Here is a 26,511-nt window from a genome sequence, read left to right on the forward strand (position 1 = left end):
CCCACAAGGAGTCTTCTTGCATTATAAGCACTGAGCTATCCAGCCTGTCACACTGATTAAATGGCAGGTGCTAAAGCAGAAGCTGCTGCTCAAGAAACCACTCATATAGTGCTGTTCCTGTTTTCAGGCAGAGACTCCTAATAATGTATGGGAATGCATATACTGTATGGCTTTTTACCCAGTATCCAAGTTTTTTTTTTTTTTTAATCCGGAATAACTAACTACAATACAGCTAAGTAGCTCTGAGAGTTCTAAATCTACTCTTGTTACAGCTGGCACAGTGAAAATAGGAGTATGTTAAAATGATTGCTGCTTCTTGCTTATATAATAATAATTATAGTTAATTGCTGGAGTTGCTTCTCTAAGGAGATACCTGTTCATACTCCAGGAATTCTCAAACACACCTGAAGAGGGGTTGGGTTGATCACAGTATCTGATGCTGATGAATTCCTATCTTTGGCCTCCTTCATTGGTAACGACCTTTCCCACTTTATTAAACAAAAATGCTATTCCTAAGCACCCTTAATTCCCTTTTTTCCTCTCCTGTCCCCATATAATGGAGGCAGAGTAGCCCTGCGGATTGGGGGTGGATGGGTGTTGGGGGCACAAAATCAAGTTGCAGCTAGGCCAGTGTGATCCCAACTCCTCTCCCTGCCCTGATCTTGTATAGCCTACTAACATCTCTTCCTCTATAAGAAAATGTGCAGCGCTGAAAGAGAATCCAAGGTAGAGAACTAAGGTCAATCCTGCCCAGGGCTGACCCACCCAAAGGGCAAGGAGAAGAGACCCAGGTGGCAGGATCCACAGGGGCAGCGAACCTGGAGTAGATCTTTATCCACACCCCTTGTTCCTTCCCTGGTGGGAAAAGGGGAGCCATGTTGTGGTTCACCTCAGGTGCCAAAATGTCCTTGGCTGGCCCTGATCCTGTTTGGCCGCAGCACCCTGGAGTGGAATTTCCACTTCTCACAGACGGGTGGGACACTTTTATTTTTGTAAGAAAGCTAATACTCTGCTGCTATTAAATTACACCCCGTCGTCTTGTCAACAGCAAGCCTCGTCGACTCCTCCCTCGGCAAGACAAGGAACGCAAGGACCGTTTTGCTTTACAGGAGACCCCACGGCGCCCAGGCACATCCCGCTCTCTTGACTCCTGAGAAAACCTGCTATTTAAATTTAAATTTGTTAATAACCCGCCCTTTCTCCCAACGCAGCCCAGAGAGGCAGCTTGCTATCTCTCCAGCCTTTATCAGCAACGCTGTCCTCAGGACACCAATGTGGGCACCGCGTGGCGTGGGTAGCAAAAGGCGCTCCTCCCCCCCCCCCAGCTGCAATTAATGTAGGTGTTCATGAGTAGAATACAGTTTGCTATGCGTGCGTGGGCGCGTGCAGGTGTGCAGTTGCAGCGACAGGTTTGCAAGCCGCAGAACCAGCGTGCTCCGGATCCGACGGTACAGCGGGAAAAGCAACCCCAGGTCCTTGCTTTTGCCCCGGACCGCGTTGCCCGTCACGTGGGCCGCGAAGCCTCGCCTCTTTCGCGTCGGGTTTCAGGGGGAGGTGCCGCCGCCCTCCTCCTCCTCCACTTCGTTGTCGTCCTCCCCCCTCCCTCCCCAGTTCTCATCACGTGTGTTCGGCGGTGGGAAGGAACTTGCTGAGTAGCGGCGGCGGCGGCGGCAGCAGCAGCATAGCTTTAGCAGCCGGGCAAAGCAGCCGTGCAGGAACCTGGCTAGTAACATGGAGGAGGACGAGGAGAGCGGATACGGTGAGCGGACGAATGACTTATGCATCCAAGGAGAAGGGAAAACGCATCTCTGGCTGGGCCAAGGTGGGGTGGGGGCGGGGGCGGGTCTTAATGGCAAGGGTGGGGGGCACTCAGGGAAGGAGGGAGGGATTCGTTTAAGCCTTAATCTTGCGGCTAGTTAGAAGGGGGGAGTGGCCCTTGCATGTTCAGCGAACTGTCCTTGGCTTAAAGCGGGGAGTGTGCAATTGCTGCCCCCTCCACCATCCCGACACACACACACACACGGATTTGGGAAGGAGTCTCTTTTTGCATCCTGGTCTTAGCAAGAGACGATTAACGGGATTTAGGAGCTGTGTGGCCGGTTGCACTGAGGGGGGGTCCTGCCTCAGTGGATTCTGAGGGTGCGCTAGTAAATCCCGAGGAGAGATCGGCTCCTGAGCATAGGAAGTAGAGATTGTGCAAGGCCCGGGGTGCGGTGCCGTTGGTTAAGGGTGGGGTCACAGAGGGTTCTCTCTCGGGTATCTGGTTAGGACTCTCGGTGGGTGGGTGGGTAGGGCTACCTTTTTTCTTAATCACCCGCTATGTAGGAGGGCAGCTGCCCTTCCCGTGGGGGAGAAGAAGGGAAGCTTCTGAGCAGCTGTTCCAGCCCGTGGTCGCAGGGCGAGGACAGCTGTTCATTGCAATGGGTGAGCTTGGAGTCGGTTGCGGGGGTTTGGGGGAACAGGCGTGCGGCCGCCTCTTGGGGGGAGGGAGGGAAATGTGGCCGGACTCCAAAAAGAAGTCTTTACAGGGAAGGGTCAGGGGTGGCTCCCCTTGCGCTGAGCACTGCGGTGAGGGTTAACGAGAGACAACTGGGCCGCGTGTGTTTGTCGGCTTGCGCGCCTTTGGTGGGGGGAACTTCGTGCCGGCATTTATCCTCTAGGCTGGGCAGGGAAGCGTAAACTGCCTCTCGGAGAAGGGAAGGAGGGTTGTGGGGGTGACTTCAGGGTAGCAACAGCTGCATGAGCAGCAGATGCTTCCCCTTTCTGCCTGGCTCCTTAGCTCTCCTTCCCAGGGAAGAGGGAGAACGTGGCTCTTTCTGAGGCTGAGTTCAGCTGTCACATTTGTGCCTCTTCTCTCAGTGTGTATGTGCGTGCGTGCACACACACACACACACACACACACACGGGGTGGGGTTGCTTTTTTGGGCCTGGACTGATGTCTTTGATCTGTGTGTCCAACTGTCATTTCCAAGTGTCATTTCCTGCCAGTGCAGATCACCTTCTAAAAAGGTGGCAGGAGCCCTGGAGATGGCCTAGTGGCGAAGGACTGGATGACTGGCCCTGCCAAGCGTGTCGCCTCATGTGACTTATGGGAGGCCCTCGGTCAGGTCCTGATCTTACCCAAACCCTAAATTACGGTGCTAGGTAATAAGTATTCTGCAGAAGTGGTGGGAGTGAGTGCACTGCTCGCAAAATGATATTGTTCGGGATGGGGGGTGAGCGATGGTGGTGCCCTTCATAACTCCGGTGGCCACTGACTGGAATTGATATACTGTATCCCGAACTGGGGACAGCAGGCTTGGGCCTGGAGGATTTGATGTTCACACACAGGCCTGTCTTGCGTAAGAGGTGGGGCAGGCTGATTTCCTGAAAGAACGCACATTTAGAGGGAACAGGAACAAATTTAGAAATGCTGCGACAACAAGCCAGGCAATAACACAGCTAAAACTTCCTAAGCACCTGTCTTCTGAGAAGCTGCCCTCAAATTAAGCAGACAATATTTGCTGTCATTTGTAGCCCAAATCACTTCTTCTGGTGCGCAGGCTGCAAACATGCTAGCCTTTCTCGTTCCAAATTGAGGTGATGTTTCTGCCCTTGGGAAAAGGAAAGAAATGTACATTCAATATACTGATGTAGGCTATGTGTTGTCAAAATAGTTTGACTGACTGAGCAGGGCTGTCCCATGTCGTTTTGCTTCATGAGGCAAGAACGACAAAGTGGTGCCCCCCTCATTCCACACAGAAGGGCCAACAGGACCGGAAGCTGAATATTACTTCAACAGTAACAATGGGGCAGTGTCCTCCACTTCGCCTGAAGGTGGCAGGGTCACTTATGCGGCACGAGGTCCTTTTTGCTGCTTTCTGCCAAGGCAGCCACCTCACTCTGCCTAACGGTAGGGCTGGTCCTGTGTTTACATTTTAAAACTGAACTGTGGAGGTCACTCCTTGTGCTGGAAATGTCACCTTGGCTCGCAAGTAAGCTACAAGACGCTTCACTGCAAAAGAGTCTTTGGTCCTTTGCTTATTCAGCTTTCTGTGTATGACACTGCAACGGAGGGAGCCTCCCAGCACGGTCTCCCCCGAATCCACTCCAATTCCTTTAACACTGGGAACATCTCTGCAGTGTCGTTGCACCAGGAGAACGAATTAATATGTATGACCCAGTTATGGGTGAGTGGCTGACTTAGAGGCTTCCCCAGCAGAGCTGTGAGCTCAAATCTGTGTCTTAGCAGCTGTGGCACGCTGGGGCAGTAGAGGCTTGCTTGACTTATTCCTCCTCTTGCATGGCATACCCTGCCATGCAAATAGCACCCTGGGCTTCCTTTATCCAGTGGGCTGATGCTGGGGCCTCTGGGGCCAGATGCCCTTTGATGTGCCTGTGCTGCTGAGTCCTGTATGTGGGTTTGGCGAACAAATTAGCTTTGAACCTTGGGTGGCTTTTGAGCGGGCAGCATGGACGCAGCATCTCCATTCATCACAGAGACCCAGGCTGAAGCTGTAGGTGATGCCCGGGAGGCAGGCGGTTCTCTCAAGCAGCAGGCACACATGTCCCTGCCACCAGCGGGCTTGTCCCTGATTTGCCTAGTACATGAATATTCCAGCTGTGTTGCTCACTTCTTGCTATGATCCCAAAGGAAAGTGGAGCGGTGCTTAAACGATGTATGCATGCAGCTGCTTTCTCATCTAGCCTGTGCTGTGAGGGATGGATTAGATTTACAGGGGTAATCTCCCTTTCAGGCAAGTGGCAGCCTGCCCAGTTCTGCTCACCATGGTTCTCAGCCCTGTGCGTCTCCAACCTGGGTAGCACTGCCCAGTCACATGGAGGGGTCCTCCTGCCTGTTCATCAGCAGAGGTGACTTAGGGACAGCAGCAATTCCAGGGACTGATGCTTTCTCCTTCCTCCCCTCAACCCCCAAGCTGAGCTGAAGGGGGGAGGCTCTGAGGCCGAGCTGTGCTGTGGTTGCCACTGACAGCTGGGTATATTTGAGCTCCTTGTTTTCACAGGTTATCACGTGTTTGCTGTAAAAATGGGATTATGGCTCAGGTTGTGATTACGGCTTCTCTACAATAACGTTAACAAGGGCTGTTGAATACTTTCAATTATTGTATGCAGGCATCATTTTTTAATCTTTTGCTGCCTGGACTACTATGTGCCGGCGAGGGACTGCTTCTAGCCAGAGACTGTGATTTGAATCCATCCTAACGTATTTTGCTTTACACTGTGGAGGGAAATGTGTTCATGGGCACGGGGGGGCTAGTTTGTAACTTGCTGCAGGTCAGAACATTTGTTCTCTGAGACCTGAGTATATTGCATCACTCACACCTAGAGGAAAGTTGGTGAGCAGTGGAGAGGAGTTGGTCTTGGTACTCTTTCTAGGTTTGTGGAGGAGAAATGTCTTTCTCCCCCGTTCACTTTGGCGATTGCTTAAAGGTAAAGGGACCCAGTCCAGTCGTGACCGACTCTGGGGTTGCGGCGATCATCTCGCTTTATTGGCCGACGGAGCCGGCATACAGCTTCCGGGTCATGTGGCCAGCATGACAAAGCCGCTTCTGGCGAACCAGAGCAGCACACAGAAACGCCGTTTACCTTCCCACTGTAGCGGTACCTATTTATCCACTTGCACTTTGACGTGCTTTCAAACTGCTAGGTTGGCAGGAGCTGGGACTGAGCAACAGGAGCTCACCCCGTCGCGGGGATTCAAACCGCCGACCTTCTGATCGGCAAGCCCTAGGCTCAGTGGTTTAACCACAGCGCCACCCGCGTCCCTGGCGATTGCTTACATCTGAGAAAATGTAGATTTGTGTGTAGCCTGGGTGGAGGGAAGGGGGTTCCATGCAGAGCATGCTGCCGTTTTGGAGACTCAAAACAAGCCTGCTGTGTCTCGTCTTAGTGCACTTGTAGGACAGTCGCTTCTGAAATCAGCAGCTGGCTCTCCTCTGCTGGCCCGCTTGTTTACAGGGCAGCTAAATTTATCCATATTTGCATGGGAGTTGGTTGCTCCAGCCAAAAAGGAAGCGAGGCTACCCTTGCAAATGTATGCAACTCGCGTAATGACAAGAATTCCCCCCAGAAAGCTTTCATGGGACGTCTCTGAATCTACGGGGCTCTCACTGAACATTCTCACTGATCCTATCCACGAGCTTTCAGGACGCGCTGAACAGAAAATAGCTTGGCTGTCCTGGGAGCTGGGGCTTACGAGGCCTCTGTAGAGGTGCCTCCCACTCTGATGGCCCAATGCAGACAGCCAGGCTCTGAAACAGTTAACAAATTCCTCTGCCCTCTCCTAACTTATGTCAACTTGACAACACAGAGAAAGAAAGAAGCAGCTGTGTGTGTACTCATGCAGTGAACACCACATCCTCTGTCGCACATCTTTCCTCCTAGTTGGGTGGTTGCTCCACTTCTTTGTTCCTCTTCTTGGGTGTCACGCAAGCTCAACTCATCCCTCCCTCCCGTTTTGCCCTTCCTTCAGTGTGGCTTGCCTTGCCCATGACTGACCTTACTTTGCCCTTGCTGCCCTTCTCTCCCCTGTTCATGGAGGTTTTTCATAGCCCAGGGAAGGGCTAGGCAACTGCAGGGTTCATCCAGCTGTGCACAGCACACACACACACACCCTTTAAAGCTCCACCTCGTCGTCTTTTTTCACCTAGTTTCCTGCGCTTGGCTGTTTTGCTCTATCGGTGCAGACTTTCGCCCTCTAGGCTGCCTGCTTTGCCAGAATGTAAGCATGCAAGCCTTTTGCACCCTGCTTTTTGTTGGTTTGCATTCAGTGGGCATTTCCTTGCCTGCTGGCTTGGTAATAAAATCTCCAGGCCTTGGACGCACAAACAGGGCATGAGATGGTATCGTGTTTCATCCAATTGCTGCAGGACCCTGTATCCTTTTAGGGCAGCTGTTGTGTGTCCCCCTGACACATAGCAGCTGCCCACCAAAAATGCAGATTCAGGGATGCAAGTGTCCCATTCAGTGTGTGCTAGTCGTTTAACGTCGAAGTACCTCTGTAGGGCAATAGGACTGCAATGGGGTGTGGCTGTGCAGCCTTTACAAATGGCTCAGGGCTCCATCCATAGTTTCTCAAATTTTCACTCTCGCTACGGATTTCCCTTGGAGCTGCGTAGGAAGACAGGCAGCTTGCGGTTGCCCAGTGCTTATAACCTTGTTGCCATAGGTATGTTGCCCTTGCCAACAAGGAAATACATCTGCACACTTTCCTTTGTATTCTGGAGCCCGGTTTGCTTTGAAAGAGCTTACTTTTTAAAGGCTCGTTGATCTCAAGGGAGCTTGAAATGGATGCTTTAGAGCCAGCAGGTGGTGCTCAAGTCTCCCGGCTGGAGGCTGCTATCCCACTGAATCCCAACACTGAGCACTTCCAGTAATCCCCTGTGGTTTTAACCTGTGGGGGGCAGGGGCGGTATTGTTTTCATGATGCCCTATGATTAATCGGAAGCAGCTCTGAAGATCAGCGTGTTTATTCTCTGGCTTTTATTAAGCAAAATGCTTTGAGAATGCATCTGCTCTGAGAACAGTGAGGTGAATTGGTCCTCTTGTGAGAGAGATGCCCAGCACACACCATGGGATTTTGGGGAGGAGGCGCGCTCGCTTGTGATGTTGCAGCTGGCGATCCTTGAATTCTGCTTGGCTCAAATGAGGATAGTATAAGTAGAACCAGGAGCACCAAAAAAGGTGACATGGGTACTTGAGTCTCAGGAACCCCACCGCTGTGTGCTGTCTGCGGTGTACAGGTAAAAAGTTATCACATGGTTTGACTGCCTCTTGCATCTAGTTCACTTGCATTCATGTATATTCTGATTGGTTGTGTGAGGGGGATGGGTGGCTGTTGCAGAATTTAAATGCTTCTGGCTGGCAGGAGGGGAATGCATAGTGTTAATAAGGAAACAGGTTTCTTAGGAAGGTGGATAGGGAGCTGGGTTAAGTACCCACAGATCTTGTGGTCACGTGACTGGAGGCGTCTTTCCATTCACCTCTTGTCTTTAAGTTCTTGCTGGAGCTACTAACACACTTCCCAAAGGTGTTTGATGCTCAGAAAGGATAGGAACTTGATTTTTTGCTTTTAAATGAATCAATGCAAAACTTGTGGTTGCCAGTGATTTGTGTTAAGATAGTTCTGGATACTCAGATCTGTATGGAAAGTGATTGCTCAGTGAAGTGATGGTTTTGTAGATACAAGCTGCTTTGGAACAAAGTTAGTTTGCTTGGTCAGCACATTCACTGCGGAACTTGCTCTAGAAGTGAAACAGATGTGTCTGTCCTTTGCTCTCATGCTGGGGGGGGGGCAGGGGTGCTGGTGGAATGTTGCTGAGGGTGCAGCTTCTCTCTTGGTTCGCATCACGGCAGAGGCCCCGAATGATCAAAACGGCATTGTCCTGCGTTCGACAAGCTGATGCTTGGCCAGACATGGACAAAGGGAAATACGCAGGTTCCAAATAACGGGCTCGTTTGGGGTGGCTTCAGGCTTCCCATCCCTTCCCAGGAGTCTCCTATTTCCTCCCATGTTTGGTCTTATTTCTGTGATTTCAGGACAGTATTGCTAGCCTTGCGTATTCCTCACTCTTTTCGGAAGCTCCCGTTCTTCCTATCCACCCACTGAGTTGTACTGCTGACGTATTGGGAAAGATGCAAACATTTATTTCAAGGCTATGAAACTCCTAAATGAAGATGGTGCCCAGGCTTCTTCACTAAAACAGCATCAAAACAAAAGCAGGAGAATCTGTTTTCATTTTTTTTAAGAACTTGTTTCCAACTCTCGTTTTTTGTGTGGAGAAAAAGTGAATTCCAAAGGCTGAATAGCCACAATGTTCATTGGGTGGGGAGGCTGCGAGGAGAGTCTTCCTAGAGATAAGGATTTTTACAGTTCTGCCTTTCCCTTCTTCAGGGGTCCTAGAGTGTCCCTGCCCCTGTTCTCCCCTTCTCCCCACCACACACATTGAACTGTACCCCAGAAACCTTTCCTTTCTCCCTTCTTCCACCACCCCATCCTGCCAATGATGTTTTCCTCCAGGGATCCAGATTTTAGTAAATGAAGCAAATCGGAAAATCAAATGCAAGCCGATGTGAAATGCATTCTCATTGCAAAACATGACTTCTGCATTTGCTAAAATCTCTACTGTTATGTGTGATCAGGGCACATCCCCCCTTGTTTGCCCCCTAGACCTGGGTAGACTTGACTTGTGCAAAGGTCCAGACAGGTCAGAAAAAAGAAACCCCACGTTTGCAATGTCTATGCTTTCTAGCTTGTCACTGCCTAGCTTCTGTCTCTCTCTCTGTGTGTGTATGTGTATTTCCCCCAGGCAGGTGGGTCTGAGTGCCTGAGCTTCCTGTCCCAGTCTGGAGCAGATTGGCTGTGGCACTAATCGTACTGCATAAAGGATTACCGGCCACCAGGATTAAAGGATTTCTGTAAAAAGAGCTGAGGAGGAATGGGGGATGGGCTGCTGCAAGAGCTGGGAGGACATACATGACTGGCTGATGGGGAAGGGAGTGAGGTTGGAAGGTCTTTGGCTGAGGAACCAAGGTACTTGTAGGCCACAGGCGAAATGCATGGCTGCTGCTCTCTAGAGCTGGAAAAGTCCACCAATGACCTAACCCAGGGCAGTCCAACCTCTTAGACCAAGTGGGCCACAGGAGTACTTCAACACAGAACCCGGGGGGCCGCACCCTGAATTAAATTTCCACATTGTTAATTAAAGCATTTGCAATATGGTCAATGCTATTTAATATACACAATTAATACATGTTAAGGGTGAGCACTCCTAAACATTATGAGACCAGCTCCCAAGTAAGTATGCGTTGAATCAGGGCAGGTTGCTAGGCTGCGATCTGTAGGACAGGGTTTCGACTCCGTGCAAGCTGACCTGGGATAAAGCCCTGCTCAGGTCAAAATGCAGCGCAAGACTAATGTGTGCCTATTCACAAGCAAATGTCGTTAATTTCATTGAGACTTACTCCCAGATAAAAGCAGACTGCGCAGGGCTGCAGCCTTAAAAAATATACATGGAGGCATTCAGCTGTCTTAATACCAGTGCGGGGGAAATACCTCTCTCACATTAATACGGTGTCATTGCTATAATTATTTTGTTGTTGCTTCTATCCCGGGCAAAGTTAGAGGGGAGGAGGGGGGTGGCTGGCCTGTTTGGCCTTGCAGAGGCTGGGGGAGACACAAGAAGTGCCTTTGCAGTTTCTTTCCGCATGCCCGTCACAGCAGCAATGACTGACTTAGCCGGCTATTCGAGCCGCACTAAGAAGCCCTGAATGTTGCCAAGGGCTGCCCAAAAGCTGTTTCAAGGGCTGCATGTTGGGCCACCTTGATCTACCCCTTGTGTGAACTAAGGACAGCTTTTACGCTCCAAGCAGCAGGCATTGAGCTTCCCAGTGGGTGCTTCTCCCACTTTTAATTATGCCCCCACCCCACCCCCAAAACTGGAACTGAGTTTAGGGAGCGGAGTGTGTGTGCACAAGGTGGAAAAAGAGCATTTGCAGTATCGGCAGGCCTGGGAGGGGTTGCACACCCGTCCCTCCCACTGCCTTTTCTCTCTCTTGCAAGCCCCTTATCCTCACCTCCACATTCAGGTTATCTCTCCGAAAGTGGCTTTGGGAATGTGTGTTTGCTGAGATTAACCCCAGTGTAGTTTTCTCGTTTTAAATGTCAAGAATGATGCTCCACAAGCCTCCCAGTGGGCCTTTGAACTATACAATATATAGGAGTGCTGCTGAGGGATGAGAATTATTGGGTGGTTCTTGTTTTTAGTTTTTATTATGTATTTTGTGTTTTTATATTGTGATTCTATGTTGTGAAGCCCTGAGACCTGTGGGTATAGGACCGTATACAAAAAAAATAGTAATGGGTATGGAGACCTTTGCCGGCACTTCCTAAAAAAGCACACTCCCAGCAATCCTTCGGCTTTTCAACTGGCCTCAAACCAGTCTATGTTGTGTATCTGCCACGTTTTGGAAGCCTGTGTCCAGGACATGGGGAGTGGGTCACTTCACCTGTGGGACGCTTTTGGAGCAAATGCCTGGGCCTCAGTTCTCAAGCTGTAAAATGACAGTGGCCAGGGTTGTAAGGTTGCTGGGAGGGCGACTGATGTGCACACACAAAAATATGGAACAGGTTTCAAATGCAAATTCTAGTTGTTGAGATGGGCTCTCATTTCCTCAAATGTCTCCTGTAGTCTCAGGAGGAGTGCTTGTGCAGAGTCCTGCTTGTTGAGTGGCGTACCTTCCACAACACCTGGGAGTAGTGAGGTCCAGCATCTTATCAAATGTACTGGTCACTGAGGGCATGCTATATGGGCTGGATGCCTTACTGAATGATGACGTGGTTCCTATATCCTTGGAGGCAGCAGTGAAATCTCTGTTAAATGAATGAATGTCAGATCTACAAATCTTGAACTATCCTCCAATCCCTGATATATCATTTCATTTATATTTATTTATCATGTTTATATTCCCCTCCTTTCCTCCAAGGAGCCCAAGGTGGCATACGTAGTTCTACTTTCTGTTTTATCTTCTCAATAATCACGTGAGGTTAAAACAAACTGGCCCATGGTCACCCAGTGAGCTTCATGGTTTAATGGGGATTTGAACCCTAGTCTTCCAGATCCTAGTCCAACACACTAACCACTACATCACACGGTCTCTTTGATTTTTTTAGTCAATTATTAGAACATGGGATGGCTTCCCAACTCAGCATGGCCGTGGGCAATGCTGATTATTTGGATCCATTTCAACCTGTCTTCAAACATGGGTTTGGGACAGAACAGCCTCTGTTTCCCCAGTGGATTGCTTCCATAAGGGAATGGCTTGTGAGTGCGTGAGTGCGTCCCTGTTGGTTCTTTTGCAGCTCTTAGTGGCTTTCAACATCGATGGCCATGGCATTCTTCTGCGCCATCTTGCTAAGTTGGGCCTGGGGAGGGGAGAGTATAGGTTAGCACTGGTCCTTTCTGGAAGGTTTTCCACCTAGTTTACCCATTGTATGGCATAGGATGCTAAAAGTTCATATCCCCCAATGGGTCCTGACCCAAATAAGGCTACTGTCCCGATTCTTTAATCAGCTGCATATCGAGGAGAAGCTCAGCATACAGAGCTGCTTCTTTCACTGCCAGGGGCATCGCTTGGTACTTAAAGAACCTGGGAAACAGATCATGATGCAGATTTGCATAAATGCACAGTGTGCCTCTGGGTAAATTAAGATGGCAAGGCTGTTGGTTGCTAGCACTGCACTTAGCTGCACAGTAAGCAAAGTTTGCTTTTTTTAATTTAAAAAGGAGGCCGAGGAAAGGGGATCTGGGGCACAGCACTAAATTCAGTTCCCCAAGCGGTGCCCCTGGTCTCTGCTACCCTATAATGGACTTTACGGACCTTGGCATGCAGCTGTTCAAGGAACAGGAGCCTTATTTGGGGCAGAGAGGACTCTTTCCCTGGAGGCATCGCTCTACTCATTTGGCTGGCTTGCAATAAATGCTCCAGCGTAACAGCTTTGCTTGCTAGCTTCAATCTGCCAAAACCAGAAACATTAACTGTTTGCCGTCCCCACGCTTCTCTTTTCACTTACCAGGACCATACAGTAATAGGATGGCTTTTCTGTCCTCCTGTGGGATAAAAATTCCCATTGTCCTTCCACCTGACTTTGGATTCAGTTCTGGGGGCACAGCGCTTGCCCCAAAGTCTTGTCATTGCCTAGTTGTGTGCCAGTTCAGAGACTGAAGCAGCAATGGATCAATATCTGATGTACAAGCGTTTCATTAACTAGAGTGGCCTGCTCTTCTTTTTGTATGTAGGGCTTGTCTGAAAAGAGTTCTTCTTCTCCCTGCCTACTCATTTGGGGCAGAAGTCATTATGGGACTCCTTTAGTTCCCCTTCTGAGTCTCAGGCACTGAATACAGTGTGAGAACTAGTACCTCATGAATGGAGGGCTCAGCCTTGTTAAAGAGCCTTTTGCAACGCTGATACAGCCCTTTCTTTGAAGTGCCATCTACTGGGCAAATCTCAGGAGCGGATGCCACCCTGCAGTGTTTATTTTATTAGGTTTGTATCTTGATTCTTCCTCCCCAAGGGAGCCCAGGAGTGCTGTTGTTGTTGTTTGCATCTGTCTGTCTCGAAAGGCAATGGAGTGTGCTTCCAGAGGTGATGTCAAACCATAGTGACCTCCCCAGGATGCACTATGTGACAGTGTGTAGGGAGGGCCTGGTCTGGAGCATAAGGTAAATGCAACACAGTTCAATAAGCCATATATTTCAAAGCACCATTAAAAACCTAATAAAAATATCAATAGTTAATACCTTGAATGCAGAGAACCTCGGGATTGATCTGCTTCTGTCAAGCAACTTATTACTAGACGGTATAAAATCTTCATGGTGTTATGATTGTCTTAGGCACTTATGCTATCAGAATGAAGTTTTGTGGAACACAAACTGAGAATGGCACAGAGCTTCAGGGCCTGTTGCAGCTCTCCAGAGTACTTGTTGGGTGACAAAGCCATTATTTGCTGATGCGATCTGCAAATGGGTTCACAGGGGACTTCCCAGCTATAAAGAAAAGTAGTTGGTCGTAAAGGTGAAAAGCCAGTTTGGTCTCTTGGGGGTGCTCTAAAGTAGATGGGGGATGCTATCATAGCAAAGCTGGAAAGTTTAAAACATACAACATTTTGAAAACTATGGGATGGGGATGAGCTTTTCTGGAGACTGCCAAGGGAAGTGCCAGCCTTTCATGGGTATCCTCTTCTCAGATTCTGCCTCTTCTGTTGATTGATCTGGCTTATACTTCTCCTGAGCATCTCCGTCTTCTCTATCTCTGCTGCTTGCTGTAGTGGAAAGATGTCTTTTCTCAGAAACTATGGTTCATTTTTTCACAAACGGGGAGTTGCCTCTGTGTGTGTAAAAAAAATCACACATATTTTACTTTGGGTTTTGATTGTCAGGGTCCTGAACCCTCTTAGTTTGTGGGCCAATTGTTTTGCTTTGCTTTACTGTGGGTAAGAGGCAATAGAATTGGAGCCACAGGCTAAGGGAATTACTTGGTTTGGTTTGTTCCTTTGCTAATAGATCCTAAAGCTTATCAAACTATTATGAAATGGGATTTCCGTAAACTTTCACTTTCCAGCAGTCTAGCATTCAGCTGACAGAAGGAACATTATGTTGAACTTGCCATAGATGAGAAAGCTAGAGTCGTGTGTTTCCAGCAGTACAGTACTGGGGAGAGCTTCCAGAGGGATAGATGCAACAAGCTAATATATTAAAAAACAAACAGGAGTCTTCTGGCACCTTAAAGACTAATTGGGGGAGGGCATTCTTTCCCTTTTCGCTACACCTTACAGGCTAACAAATTTTGTTAAGATACGTTTTTATGGGCTTCATCAGATGCTTGGAGTACGATCCTTGGTGGTTGAGTATATTCACTTGTGAGTTTAAAGGCAGGAAACATAAATTTGAAATCAAATGGTAATATAATGCAGTCTGTGATAATTCATTTAGATATTAAATTTGCAGCAGCCGTAATTGATAATCTTAGTGTTGTTAAGTAAATTAACACCTGTAGTGGGAGAGGAAACCATTGTTTCCATCTGTTGTCTCCCACCTGGAAACCTATGTCCCCACTGTGGAAAGATGTGTGAATCCAGAATTGGCCTCCACAGTCACTTACGAACTCATTGTTAAGACCGTGTTCATGGAAGACAATCTTACTTGGCTACAAGTGATCGCCAAAGAAGAAGAAGATTTTTAGACCAGCAATTCCAAGTGAATAGGAGACCCAGGAAAAGAATAGTGATGTTGGGTTTTAGTGGAAACGTATCAGATGAACATGGAAGCTTTTGTGTGCTTGCCTTTTTAAGACAGGGGACCCATACTGTTAGCTGTCTAATGTAAGCTTGCTCTTGAAGCATTTGGCAGACAACGCTAGCACCTGTGCACTTTCTTGCTGCCACAGCTGGGATGTGCACCTGTGCTTGTGGAGATAAGCTTGCCAGTTCCCGTTGTGCCCTATTTCAGCTGCTGTTCAGCTTGGTGCTGCAGGGATTCTGGCCCCATTGAAGAACGTGGCTCCTTACGAGCCTCTTGAGACAGAGGGGAGCCAGTTGTGGAATCAGAAGAAAAAACACAAGGATGTAATGAATCATGTTTGCTGGACTGTCTTTTTCTTTCTCCATGATTTCTGACAGAAGAAATTTGCAGACCTATCACCTAACTGGCCGTTTATGGATTCCCCATTAGTCAGGTTCGCCACACTCCTGCCAATCTTTCCTCTTAAACTCTGGCCATCTCAGGTTTCCCTGTGTCTTCCAGAAACAGAGTCATGTATCTTACCTGCTCTGCATGTTTCAGGTAGGGCTCCCAGTTCTCGACAAGAGTGCTAATCTGAGATTGCTTTGCACATCCTCGGAGAAGCAGCAATAGCACCACCTTTGCCAGTGAGACTTCTGTTGCCCTGTGTGCAGCTGATTAGATTGGATTAGAAGTTCAAGGTGGACTGGAATGTGTTTGAACTTGAGGCTTGTGCCAGTCAAGTTTTCTCTGAGACTGTGTAATAAGAGATGCAAGGAAGAAGAGTTCAAACTGAGTTTATTTGCAGAAGCACAAAAAGGATGGACCTCTCTGCAGCTTTTTGTGTCTCACCATAGCCACCAAACGCAGGACAAAACACAATCTCTTTTAAGACAAAAATAGTTTTGTGGAAAGCATAATGCTGTGTCAATTCTGTGACACATTAAACATTGTTTGTACTCCCTTGCGCAGACAGCAGACATGGTTTGGATTTTATGCATTACTTTTAATACATTGCCAAAGCTTGTTTGGTAAAATTATGGCTTCATACTGTGTTATAGAAACAGACTTTTTAAAAGCATGTAGAAGGGGCTAATGTGCTGCTTTGGGGACAGATGTGTAAATCAGGCTTGTCATGATCCCCAGCAAAGTAAAAGACAGCCAGTAGCCCTGTCAAAAGGGAAATAGCCAGTCACTGTCTGTCTTGTCCAAGTTTGTGAGGCCGACCTTTCTGTTCTCATGGGGGCTAAAAACCTTTTAAGAGAACAGCTGAGAATTCACCAGCAGTTGCCAGGGCCTCACAGCAGCAACCAGTCACAGCCTGTTTTGCTTTTGAAACCTTTGTAATTGGGATCCAACTGGCCAGTGCCTTCCTGCTCAGGTGGAACATGCTTCTGAGAAAAGGGTCTTACGCCTAGAGAAGTGGTCTTGAACTGCAACCTACCAGCAAGATCCACATGGTGCTGCTCCCGACGCTCCTTTTTCTAGAGGGCTGGGAATCGCGCCGACTCCTTACTCTGCAACTCTTACCCTGCTGCTTCCTTGCACTTCCCATGCACATCTATGCACACATGCGTCTTTGGCACCTGCATGCGTTACATTTCCGTGCACCTTCCTTTTATGCGCTGGCCGTTGCATAGCAACCACTAGCTCACAAGATGCTTAAAGCTGTAATAATGCAGCCGGATAAAACCGACCTAAAAATACCCCTTGCCCAAACCTCTCCTGGGCAGCTGGGAGGAGTGGCCGGGGAGGAGCTGGGGGGGGCACCTTGGAAAAAGTTCCCAAACTGAATTGCCCTCTAAGTGGCTTTGTGCGTCTTTCGTCAGCTGAACAGCTCAGCGGCTCGGAACAGTAATAGTTTCCTGGCAGGGAGCTGGGATTGGCTGGGCTCTGTGCATGGGAGTCTCTGCTGCTCCTTCTGCTCCAGCCGGACTGGGGATCCCTCTCCTGCCGTGTCTCCCCCCCCCCCCCCGCCCCCTGCACTGTCTGGAAGAGGGGGAAGTGGAGGCTGCTGCTTGGGAAGCCATTTGGTGCTGAGAAAGTGGGCACCCAGAGGTTCCAGCGTCTGGCTCCGACCTGCTAGGCCTTTCTCACCTGCCCAAGGGCAGCAACCCCTGCCCAGTCTTGAGAGGGCATTGCATCGAGGGCATCATCATGGGCACTGTCGGTGAGCTCTGTGCCTCCAGTTTCCAAGCCTTCCTCTTCCCCTCCACCTTGGTAGCCACCAAGCCAGGTAGGTGCTTTATATTTTGCCTCTCCTCTCTATGTCCAGGAGTGCCTTGTGCTGATGCTGGGAGAAATGAGGTGCCGGAAGTTGGGGTGTGTGCAGTTTGTGTATTGTCTGTGGTGGAGCCAGGATTACCGTAGTCGTCCTCTGCTATGCCCTGTCCCTTGCAAGAGAAGCCACAACAGACATATTGCACTGGTGTCCCTCTAAGCGAAGGTTGCTTTTGAAAGACGCAAGGGGCACAGCTTCACTGCCTTTAGCTATGATGTTGCTTTCCTCTTGCTGAGATTTGGTGCACCGATGTAAATGTAACCTTATCCGCTGGAGTTCATAAATACTGTACACAGGTGACCGAAATGCTTTGGAATGAGGAGCTTGGGAGAATCCATCCTGCTGATTCCTTGGCTCAGGAACCAGTCTAACCTCTGTTGTACAGGTGGAAGGAAGAGGTGGCAATTGGTTCACAGCCTTGTGTTTGGTTACAATAAGGCTGAACCCAGTTCTGTGTTTTGATCCCCTTGGCAATCTGTTTCCTCACATGCTCAGATTCAAAGTGGATACAAGCTCCAGTCCATTTCGCGGGCAACCTGCTCTGCTAGTCATAGAATCATAGGATTTGTAGAGCTGGAAGGGACAACGAGGATCATCTAGTCCAGCCCCCTGAAATGCAATACCTCAAGGACTGGCTCTCTCCATGTGAACCTACCCGGACCCTGAGATCATCCTCTGAGGCCCTGCAAGTGGTCCGGGGGGTTGCAACATGAGAACGGGCCTTTTCTGTAGTGGCTCCCCGTTTGTGGAATGCTCTCCCTAGGGAAGTTTGCCTGGTGCCTTCATTATGCACCTGTAGACGCCAGGCAAAAACGTTCTTCTTCAACCAGGCCTTTGGCTGAGTATACCCTTTTTAATGTGTTTGTGGGAAGAGGTGAGGGAGGAGGGTTTTAGTGTCGTCATCTTCTATTATGTACAGTATTTTGTGTTTTTTATCTTGTATTTTTAAGTTGTAAACCATCCTGAGATCTACAGATGAAGGGTGGTATACAGATTTAATAAATAAAATAAATATTTTGCCCAACATGGGGTTTGAACCCACAACCCTGAATTTAAGAGCCCCATGCTCTAGTGATGGGGATGTTCTCCCAGTGTCTGCACATTTTCTGAAAGAGTCAAGTGTGCTAACTTCATACATGTTGTGGTGTGTGTGTTTTCCACATATTCTTGTGAAGATTTTTTGAAATTATTATCTGAAAGTAGCTTTTCAAAAGTGTGTGAGAGCAGATCATTATTTTGCTGATGCCTAGCAATGGGGTTGTGGCTGTGACCTCTTTTTGACCTCACTAGAGGAAGAGCATATGCTATATTTGTCGTAGTTGTTGATGATGTTGCATTTATATCCCACCCTTCCTCCAAGGAGCTCAAGGTGGTTTACGTGGTTCATTTCCCCCTCTCTATTTTATCCTTACAATAACCCTGTGAGGTAGGACAGACTGTAACTGACCCAAGGTCATCCAGCAAACTTCATAGCTGAGTTGAGATTTGAACCCTAGTCTCCCAGCTCTAACCACTGCATCACCTGTAATGGGTCACAAACTTCGGGCTGCCAGTTTGGTGTCTGCCTTGTGGAATATGATGAATGGAAAGGACTGTGTTATACAAAGGCGGCGGCTGAGGCCTAAGGCCAATTCCATTCTCAACCCTGTTTTCACATTTAAAATAAAACACCCTATGAACTGCCTTACTGGAGAAAGAACCTGACTCAGGCAGCTTATAGTACAGAGCCAGCAACAAAATCTGGTAACCCTGGAAGGGGGTTTGAGGGAGGGAATGTGTGCCTAGACCTGCATACTGAATGCAACAGTCATGCAACTGTTAAACAAACTACAGTTTCCACCAGTATGGAAAACTGACAGTGGGCAACATTTCACCTGTGGAATGAATGTCTGCCTGTTGCACAGAGCCTCTACTAAGGAAAAACTAGCAAGCTTAGTATGTACGGGCACTTGATGAGACGGGTTTGTTTTCTGTCTCTTCTTCCTTGCTGTGTGACAACAGGATGGGTGGAGGGGACTGATTTGTCTGATGAGGGTTTGTGGTTTTGGGTTGGCGGGGAGGCTGGCAGGCCAGATAGAGTGATCCAGGATTAAAGCCATTTCACAGTATGAGACTGTTTGTTCAGGTACAGAGAGAATATAGCAGCCTTAGCACTGAAGCCTGTAACATTTAGTTCTCCGGTTCATTGGCTCAGCCCCAGGTTCTGCTACAGGCCTTACATTCTGGTATTGAAAGTTGTGTTGTAGACGAGTCCAGTACTTGGACCCAGTGAGTAGTTCTTGTGAGTTCAGTCTAGGGACCTGCAGCTGTAAAGGACAACTTAGGTGTCTTTCCAACAATTTTCAGAACCTGATTTTCCCTTTTTAAAAAAAGAGAACAAGTTTCTGCCCCCTAGTATTTATGAAAGGCAGTGTGAATACATGGATGGATTCTGCATAAAACCTAGCCAGGGAATAGGACTGTTTCAGACCCTTCCCATCACCCCAGTCCTTGTTATTTCTTGGGTCAACAAATCTAGTTTTGCTGTTTCCTTGCTCAGTCTAACATAGGGTTGGTACACTGGTAGTTGATTGCCTATTTATTTGACCATTGTCATATATGTTTGAATATTCCATGAAGGCAAGAATACCACCCGCTTAGGTGGCAGATTTGCTTTTTATTTCATTATGAGTTTCAGTTGTTGATGAGGACTGCTTGCCCCTGTAGTGGTCAAAGGAAAAGCCTGGCAACATAGAAAACCTTTTTCCTACCAACACCCTGCTACAATTGCAGCTATCTCCAAACAGGAATGCAAGTTGTTTTCATTGGCAAAGGTTGTTATTTTAATTGCATTGTAAAACCGAACAAACAGCAATTGTAAGCTGACCCTGGAGTTTTAGGATAAAAAACGAAGAATAATCTTTCATTGACTTGTTCACATATATAGAAACCATACTTTGCATTAATTCATTAGCAGCCTAACTTTTTGGGGTTGGGAAGTTCAAAAACACAGTGTCAAAAATCCTTGGTAGTCTACTGCATGTCACTTAGACCTACTAGTAAATCCCAATCTAGCTTCTGTCTAGTACTGTTCCAGATGATGCCTACCTGCAACTTCCACCAGACCCAGGCAACATGGCAGTGGTCAGGAATGATGGGAGCTGCAGTCTAGCATTGTCTGGATGGGCATCATGTTTATTCTGGATGGGCATCATGTCCATTCTTCTTAGGCATTCTTTTGTAGGACCAAAATATCAACAGCTGTCTGAATTTCTACCATGCAGCCTGGCAGTAGGCTAGATACTGCAGAGTAATGGCTGGCAGCCTGCAAGCTCTTGCCAAACTGGGAGAGGAATTCTGCCATCGCCCAGTGGCTTACAAACAGGGCACAGCTGCAGTTTGTCATGAAGTATGTGAGGGGGAACCCAAGGGGCTGGTTGTGTTGTTCCCTCCACCTCTTCAGACGTTGGGGAGAGCCGTTTCCCATATGGCTGCTAGCTCCATCCCCAACAGTCAAACAGAAGGGGATTCTGCCTTGGCAGGAGCTGGGAGGAGGAAACGGAAGCCAGATGGTGTCCATGGAAACGAGGCCTGTACTCTGCACAGCCAGGTGGCTCCAGGCAAAGCATGGCTGGGGCTGTTGTTATGCCTCAGCTGTGAGCAAAGAGGAGTGGGGCGATGGGCCCTGGGTGTGTGTCTGCCTCTTAAATGTGAGGATTTGGTTGTACTTCTGCAAAAGTAATGGGCCTGGCAGACTTCGAAATGGAGTCCCTTTCCTGGCAGCACTGAAGCCTTACTGTATCCGATGCAGCAATGAGAGGCAACTGTCATTAGGAAAACAGGATGTGGTCGCAGTAGCAGCTGAGAGCAGGAACTTCTTGAACCCATTTGTGCCTGGCAACTTGGAGGAGACAGGCAAAAGTTTGTTGACAGCCGGATCTTGTCAGAAGCTATTTAAACTAGAGGAGCACTCCAAAGTTTCTTAATCTAGGAACAGCTTTACAAAAACCATTGTACCCTCTCTCCCTAGCTAGACCAGGTCTTTCAGCTCAAATGCCACATTCCCTCAGGGGCAGGCTGCATACTGGTAGTAGACAGGAAGATGTTGGCACCTCCAGAGGCAAAGCTGGGTAGGGCTGTGGGTGCGAATTTTCCCTTTGCATGAGAAACCGTGCTAAAGCCGGAGGTTTCTATGCACAGGTACCTCTTGCCCATGCTAGTATTACCACAGCAGAGGACAGCTTCCAGTCAGGCAAAATCGCTCCAGGCTGATTTAGAGCAGGGGTCCCAAACTGTGACCTTTGAATCGCTGGTGGTCCGTGAGCTTCATCCCAAGTGGTCTGCAGCATTTCTGTGGATTTGCAGTTGAAGACGGCAGCTGGCAAGTCCATCACGTTAAATACTCCTATTGATTTTTAACAGCTTTTTTATTGCTCCTTTTATTATAATATTGTGTTTTTATTGCATTGCAATTTGAATTCTTTGAAATGCAGTAAAATACAACTTGTAAGAAATAAAAGAAGCAATAGAAATACAATTGCTACAGCAGGCAGGAAAGTCAGTAAGTGGGCCACCAAGATGCCCCATATCCTGTGTGGGATATAAATAGGGAACCACTGCTGCAGAGTGTGGCCAGTGACAGGTGTGGTCTGAGGAGAAGCCTGAGGAATGGGTAAAGCGGCCCAGAAAACCGCATTTGTCCCCCTCCACTGTGGACTGAAATACCCCACCCCTCCTCTAGGCATACAGATGAGGTCCCCAACTGCATCATACATTTAAAGCAGGATCATACCACTTTATACAGTTGTGGCTTCTCCCAAGAATCCTGGGAACTGTAGCTAGTTGAGGGTGCTGAGAGTTGTTAAGAGGGCCAATATTCCCCTTACAGAGCTACAGTCCTCAGAGTGGTGGTTTAACAGTTGATCACTCTTCCCAGGGAACCAGAAGGTTTATTCATTAACTTCTGATTCGATTCTTGAACTGTCTGGGAGCAACTTTTTGAATGGCTCTGCAGCTGAGCTGTGTATGATTTCCTCAGCCACAGTTTGACCACTTCTGGTTTGCCACCGAGTTTGGGGAGGTGTGTCTTACAAAGCTTCGTTCCAGCCAGCTCCGTTGTGTGGAGTGAACTGGATGAAGTTTTGGGGCAGATTGGGAATGTGAAGAATAATGATGGAGAAGACTTGGAGCATCACCATGTCCCTCCTTTCTAAGGCCCACAGGGAGAAAATGTGTTATTGTATTTTAGGAATCTCTGCATTTGCTTGACTTACTAATTGGCACTCTATTGAGCCAAGGCTTTCCCACCTATTCGCTTAGTCTGGGTGCCCTCCTGTCTGCCTTGGGGCAGCTGTCTGGGTATGATGCTTTCTTTTAAAATGTAAAATCTGGGACTTGCCCAGCAAAAATTGCAGGGTGATTTTACAGTGATTCACATATGTGCTCAGACACAGCTTGCAGAAGCCCTAGAGTGCAAGGAGCAAGCTGCAGTCATATAGTTACTGGACCATAAATATGTGTAATTGCTTTTTGCAGTCTGGGGTAGAGGTGGTAGCAGAGAGATTATTTGTAATGGTTCATGAGTTTGTTTTCAGGAAGGAGTTCTCTCTGCAGTCCTCTACTGGCTTGATGGGTTAAAAGACAAATGTGACCCCCGCTTGGGCCAATGCCTTTTTATTATCAGCAGAGGGCAGCACATGGCCAACTCTTATCTGTACTGTTCTGTTAACACACTTCTCCAAGTGCATTTTCGGTGGTGAAAAAGTGTGCATGCAAATACATGCTTCCTTGGGGTGTGTGTACTGAAAAGCATTGAAAAAGTGCGTATTTTACACAACAGTGTGAATTTTACACATAAAGTGCTCACAAAAGTGTGTGCAAATGTCTCCAACAGACCTATGAATGCCAGTGAAGCCTAAACTGGATGGAATTAGCTGCCCTTTACTTTGGCTTGGCTTTGAATGGCAGGAATGGCATTTTCAAGACCACTTGAAAATGGTAGAGGGTCTTGGTGGACCGCTTCAAGATTTTTCTACCTGTTGTTGCAATTGTAACGTGCTCTGCTAGATTCCGTCATGTCACATGTTCATTCCCAGTAATGTTCTTATCCTCGCAATTGTCTGTAATGCTTTTCTGCTTTTGTTTGAAAAGAACATATATGTGCTATGCTGGGTGCTGCATGGTTTTTAATTGTATTTTTATTGCTCCTTTCATTATATATTGTATTTTACAGCATTTTGAAGACTTCAAAGTGTAATACAATAGAACGCAACGTAAAAATAAAAGAAGCAGTAAAAATACAATTTAAAATCTGTAGGAATATTTTATGTGATGAATTTGCTGCCTTCCATCCTCAGCCACAAATCCAGACACAGTGCAGACTCCCTGAACGAAGCTTATGGACTTCAGTTTGGGAGCCCCTGTTGTGAGTAAATGTCACTCAAAACACCACATGCCACAAATGAAGAATAGTTACCATGCTGGGGCATGTTGAATTTTTAAAGTTTCAAATTCCAAAAGTAAGGGGTGCTAAAAAATTGTAACATGACCTGAGGATGATTCAAAAGCTGTTTTCAGGAATGACTGGGCCTGTGGATGGTCTAATAACAGTTCTCCTAGTAGACTAAAAGCATTTATAACATGCTTTTCTTCACTGCATTAATAACCCACTTTTTCAAGGTGGCACACTTTGTGGTTCTCCTCTCCTCTGCCCAGCAAGCTTCAAGGGGCTGCACAGAAATTTCAGCCAGTCTTTTCTCAGCCCTAGTCTTGACTCAGTGGACTACACTGGCTCTGCACTCAAATGTGCGTAATACTTTGTGATTCCCCACCCTTTGCTGCAGGCTTGGGAGGGGTTCTTTCTGTTATCCCACCCTGCACAGATCATGCCAGCTAGTGTTTACATCCATCAAGTTGTAGTTTCCTCTTTGCTTCCAGAGCATGAGGGGGTTAACAGCCCTATGGAGGCTGAAGGATCACCACAGGAACAGGGCGTTGCTGGTTATCTCGGTTACTGCCAGGCCAGGACTGTAATGACGCCTATCCTCCAAGGCAAAGGCCACCCATTGGCTGGGACAAGACCTGACTCATTCCAGGAAGCCGCAGCCAGACAGCAAGTCAGACTCAGGTGTCTACCCAGCCGAGCAGCACGTAACTGTGGAACGGACGGAGATAGTGGTCTGCAACATCTCTCTGCTGCTGGCAACATGGTGCTCAGGATGGAGAACGGTGAGAGCGGTGCAGGGTGGGGAACTCCTGGGCTCCCTCTTTGGGTGGTTGGGTGAGTTTTGTAGCAGGTGGTGACCACTAAGGGCTTCATTTGTGGGGAGCCATGGTCAAGTTGGGTGTTGTACAGAAGTACGCACCTTCCTCTTTCATTAAACCTTTTAAATTTTAGATCTTTCCCAGCCGGCATCTGTATTGGAATTGTTTTTAAACAAGTTTTCATTGTTTTATCTCTCACTGTGTGCTCCTGTGGGAGTGAGTCTGGAATATAAATTTAATAAATACATAAACATGGGGTGAGTACTTCAGAACGTGGCCTTCCATGTTGCGGTGATACCGGTAACTGACTAGTGTTCTGATCAGTGCTATTTTTCTAGAAAAATGAGTGCCGGAACTCACACCTCCCTCATTCTCTTGGAATGGCAATCGCCCCCACCTGAGAGGTGCCAGAATTGAGTTCTGGCGAGTTCAGCTAAAAGAAGCCCTGGTTCTGATAATACTAGTGAGAGTTGAAGGGTGCTTTGAGCTCCTGGCTCACTAGAAGCACATCCCATGAAAATATGCTGCCCAGTGCCCTGGGGGGCGGGGGGGATTGCACTGGAATATGGGGCAAGCAGTTACAGTAAGCCATGCCAGGTAGGCTTACTCCTGTAGGGCCACTGCTGTGGCCTAGAGATTTGAGGGTGTTTTTTGTGTGTGTGAAGTGCCCTATTCCTGCTCTCAGCCGGGAGAGGCCCAGTCTCGCTGTACTTGAAAAGCAGGAGTTTCTGTTGGCAGCGCCCTGAGCGGCATGCTCCGGCATGCATCTCTCCCAAAATACCTCTCCTGCCCTTTTCAGGTCTGCTTCTGCCCTTGGGCACCAGGGAGGCTGCTGGGAGAAGAGCATGTGGATTTAATGAGGCAACAGGCTGCTTCCTCCGCACTTTGGGCAGGGCTTCTCTACTTTCTCTGGGAACCACCTTGAGAGTGAGAGTGATTAATGGGGCTGTCCCTGAGCCACATGTGGATCCAGATGAGTGGGAAATGTGTTTGGAGAGAGGACTGAACATGTTGACCAGTCATTCACACACACACACACACACACACACACACACACGTTCAATAGACCAATCAGATACAGATGGCCACCATTTTGTGTGTGTCTGATTGATGCACAACAGCTGACACATGCACTGCTTTTGGCCCCAGAAGGGGGTGGAATGAGGTTACGCAACACCACTGATGCGCACAATGACCTGGAACACAACCCCCACACAAATGGGGAGTTGCCTGTATTGTCAAATACTGTAATTATCAAGTGTGTTTTTAAAAGATCCTCAACTTTGAGAATGAAATCCACCAAAGCTTTAAAAATAAACAAGTACTGTACTACAAGCACGGCCAGGAAATCTCCAGGTGAGACCTGGAGAGACTCTTGTTTGAAACCCTGGAGAAACCCAGTCACTGTAAATACTTCTAAGCTAGGTAGACCAATGGTCCTGCTTGATAGAAGGCATCTTCCCATGTCTTAATGAAGTGGTCAATTGTCCAGTCAGTTATAATGTTTTCCTGGTCAACTGGTGAACTCTTAGAGCAGGCATGGCCAGACTTGGCCCTCCAGCTGTTTTGGGACTACAATTCCAATCATCCCTGACCACTGGTCCTGTATGCTAGGGATGATGAGAGTTGTAGTCCCCAAAACAGCTGGAGGGCCAAGTTTGGCCATGCCTGCCTTAGAGTGACCATGAGCCCTGGGAAATAGTTTCTATGTTAAGCTTGGAGCTCAACATAACTCTGAGCCCATGCAAGCCCAGTCCTAGCGTGGGACTGGATTTGCTCCCTTGTTTTTATTGCAACAGTATCAGTGTTCTTCCAACTTAGTCTTGCGGCTTCTCTCCTATCCAAAACTTTCCCCCTTGGGTAATTCAGTCTGGATTTTTACATCATCAGATAAGGGCTCTTCCAGCAGAGCATGGAATTTTTCATGAAATAGAGCTTTTTTGGTTTCTTAAAGAGTGGGCCACTTATTTGGTGTGGGTGTGGGCTCTAGAAGTGCAAATCAATCAGTCTTGAACAATAACATGCATTTCCTCCTTTGCTGGCCAGCTTACTGATGGCAAAGGGTCTCTGCCTGCAGTGTGGAGCCTGCCTCACTTCTGGCTTAGTTTGCACCTTGATAGCTGCTCTCCGTGTAGCATGGCACTTTAGGACTCCTCTTTCCTCTTGGGGTGCATTTACGTGGTCATGCACACTCTTCCCACGCTGCCTGAA

General features: G+C 48.0%; 1 protein-coding gene across 3 annotated transcripts in view; it reads left to right on the forward strand.

The window, feature by feature from the left end:
• Positions 1 to 1,399: 1,399 nt before the first annotated feature.
• The window catches only part of CYTH1 (cytohesin 1), a 58,409-nt gene continuing 33,297 nt past the window's right edge, over positions 1,400 to 26,511 (forward strand). Inside the window, exon 1 of one of the 3 annotated variants that reach the window (XM_088661500.1) lies at positions 1,400 to 1,759. In XM_088661500.1, the coding sequence (XP_088517626.1) occupies positions 1,732 to 1,759 (28 nt within the window). In that variant the 5' untranslated portion in view covers positions 1,400 to 1,731. Of the gene's footprint in view, positions 1,760 to 16,628; positions 17,014 to 23,889; positions 24,265 to 26,511 lie in introns of those variants that run through there. The other 2 variants (XM_088661499.1, XM_035104206.3) reach the window with 2 other exon arrangements.

This window comes from Zootoca vivipara, chromosome 2 (genome assembly GCF_965207765.1).
Source record: "Zootoca vivipara chromosome 2, rZooViv2.hap1.1, whole genome shotgun sequence".
Classification (NCBI taxonomy): Eukaryota; Metazoa; Chordata; class Lepidosauria; order Squamata; family Lacertidae; genus Zootoca; species Zootoca vivipara.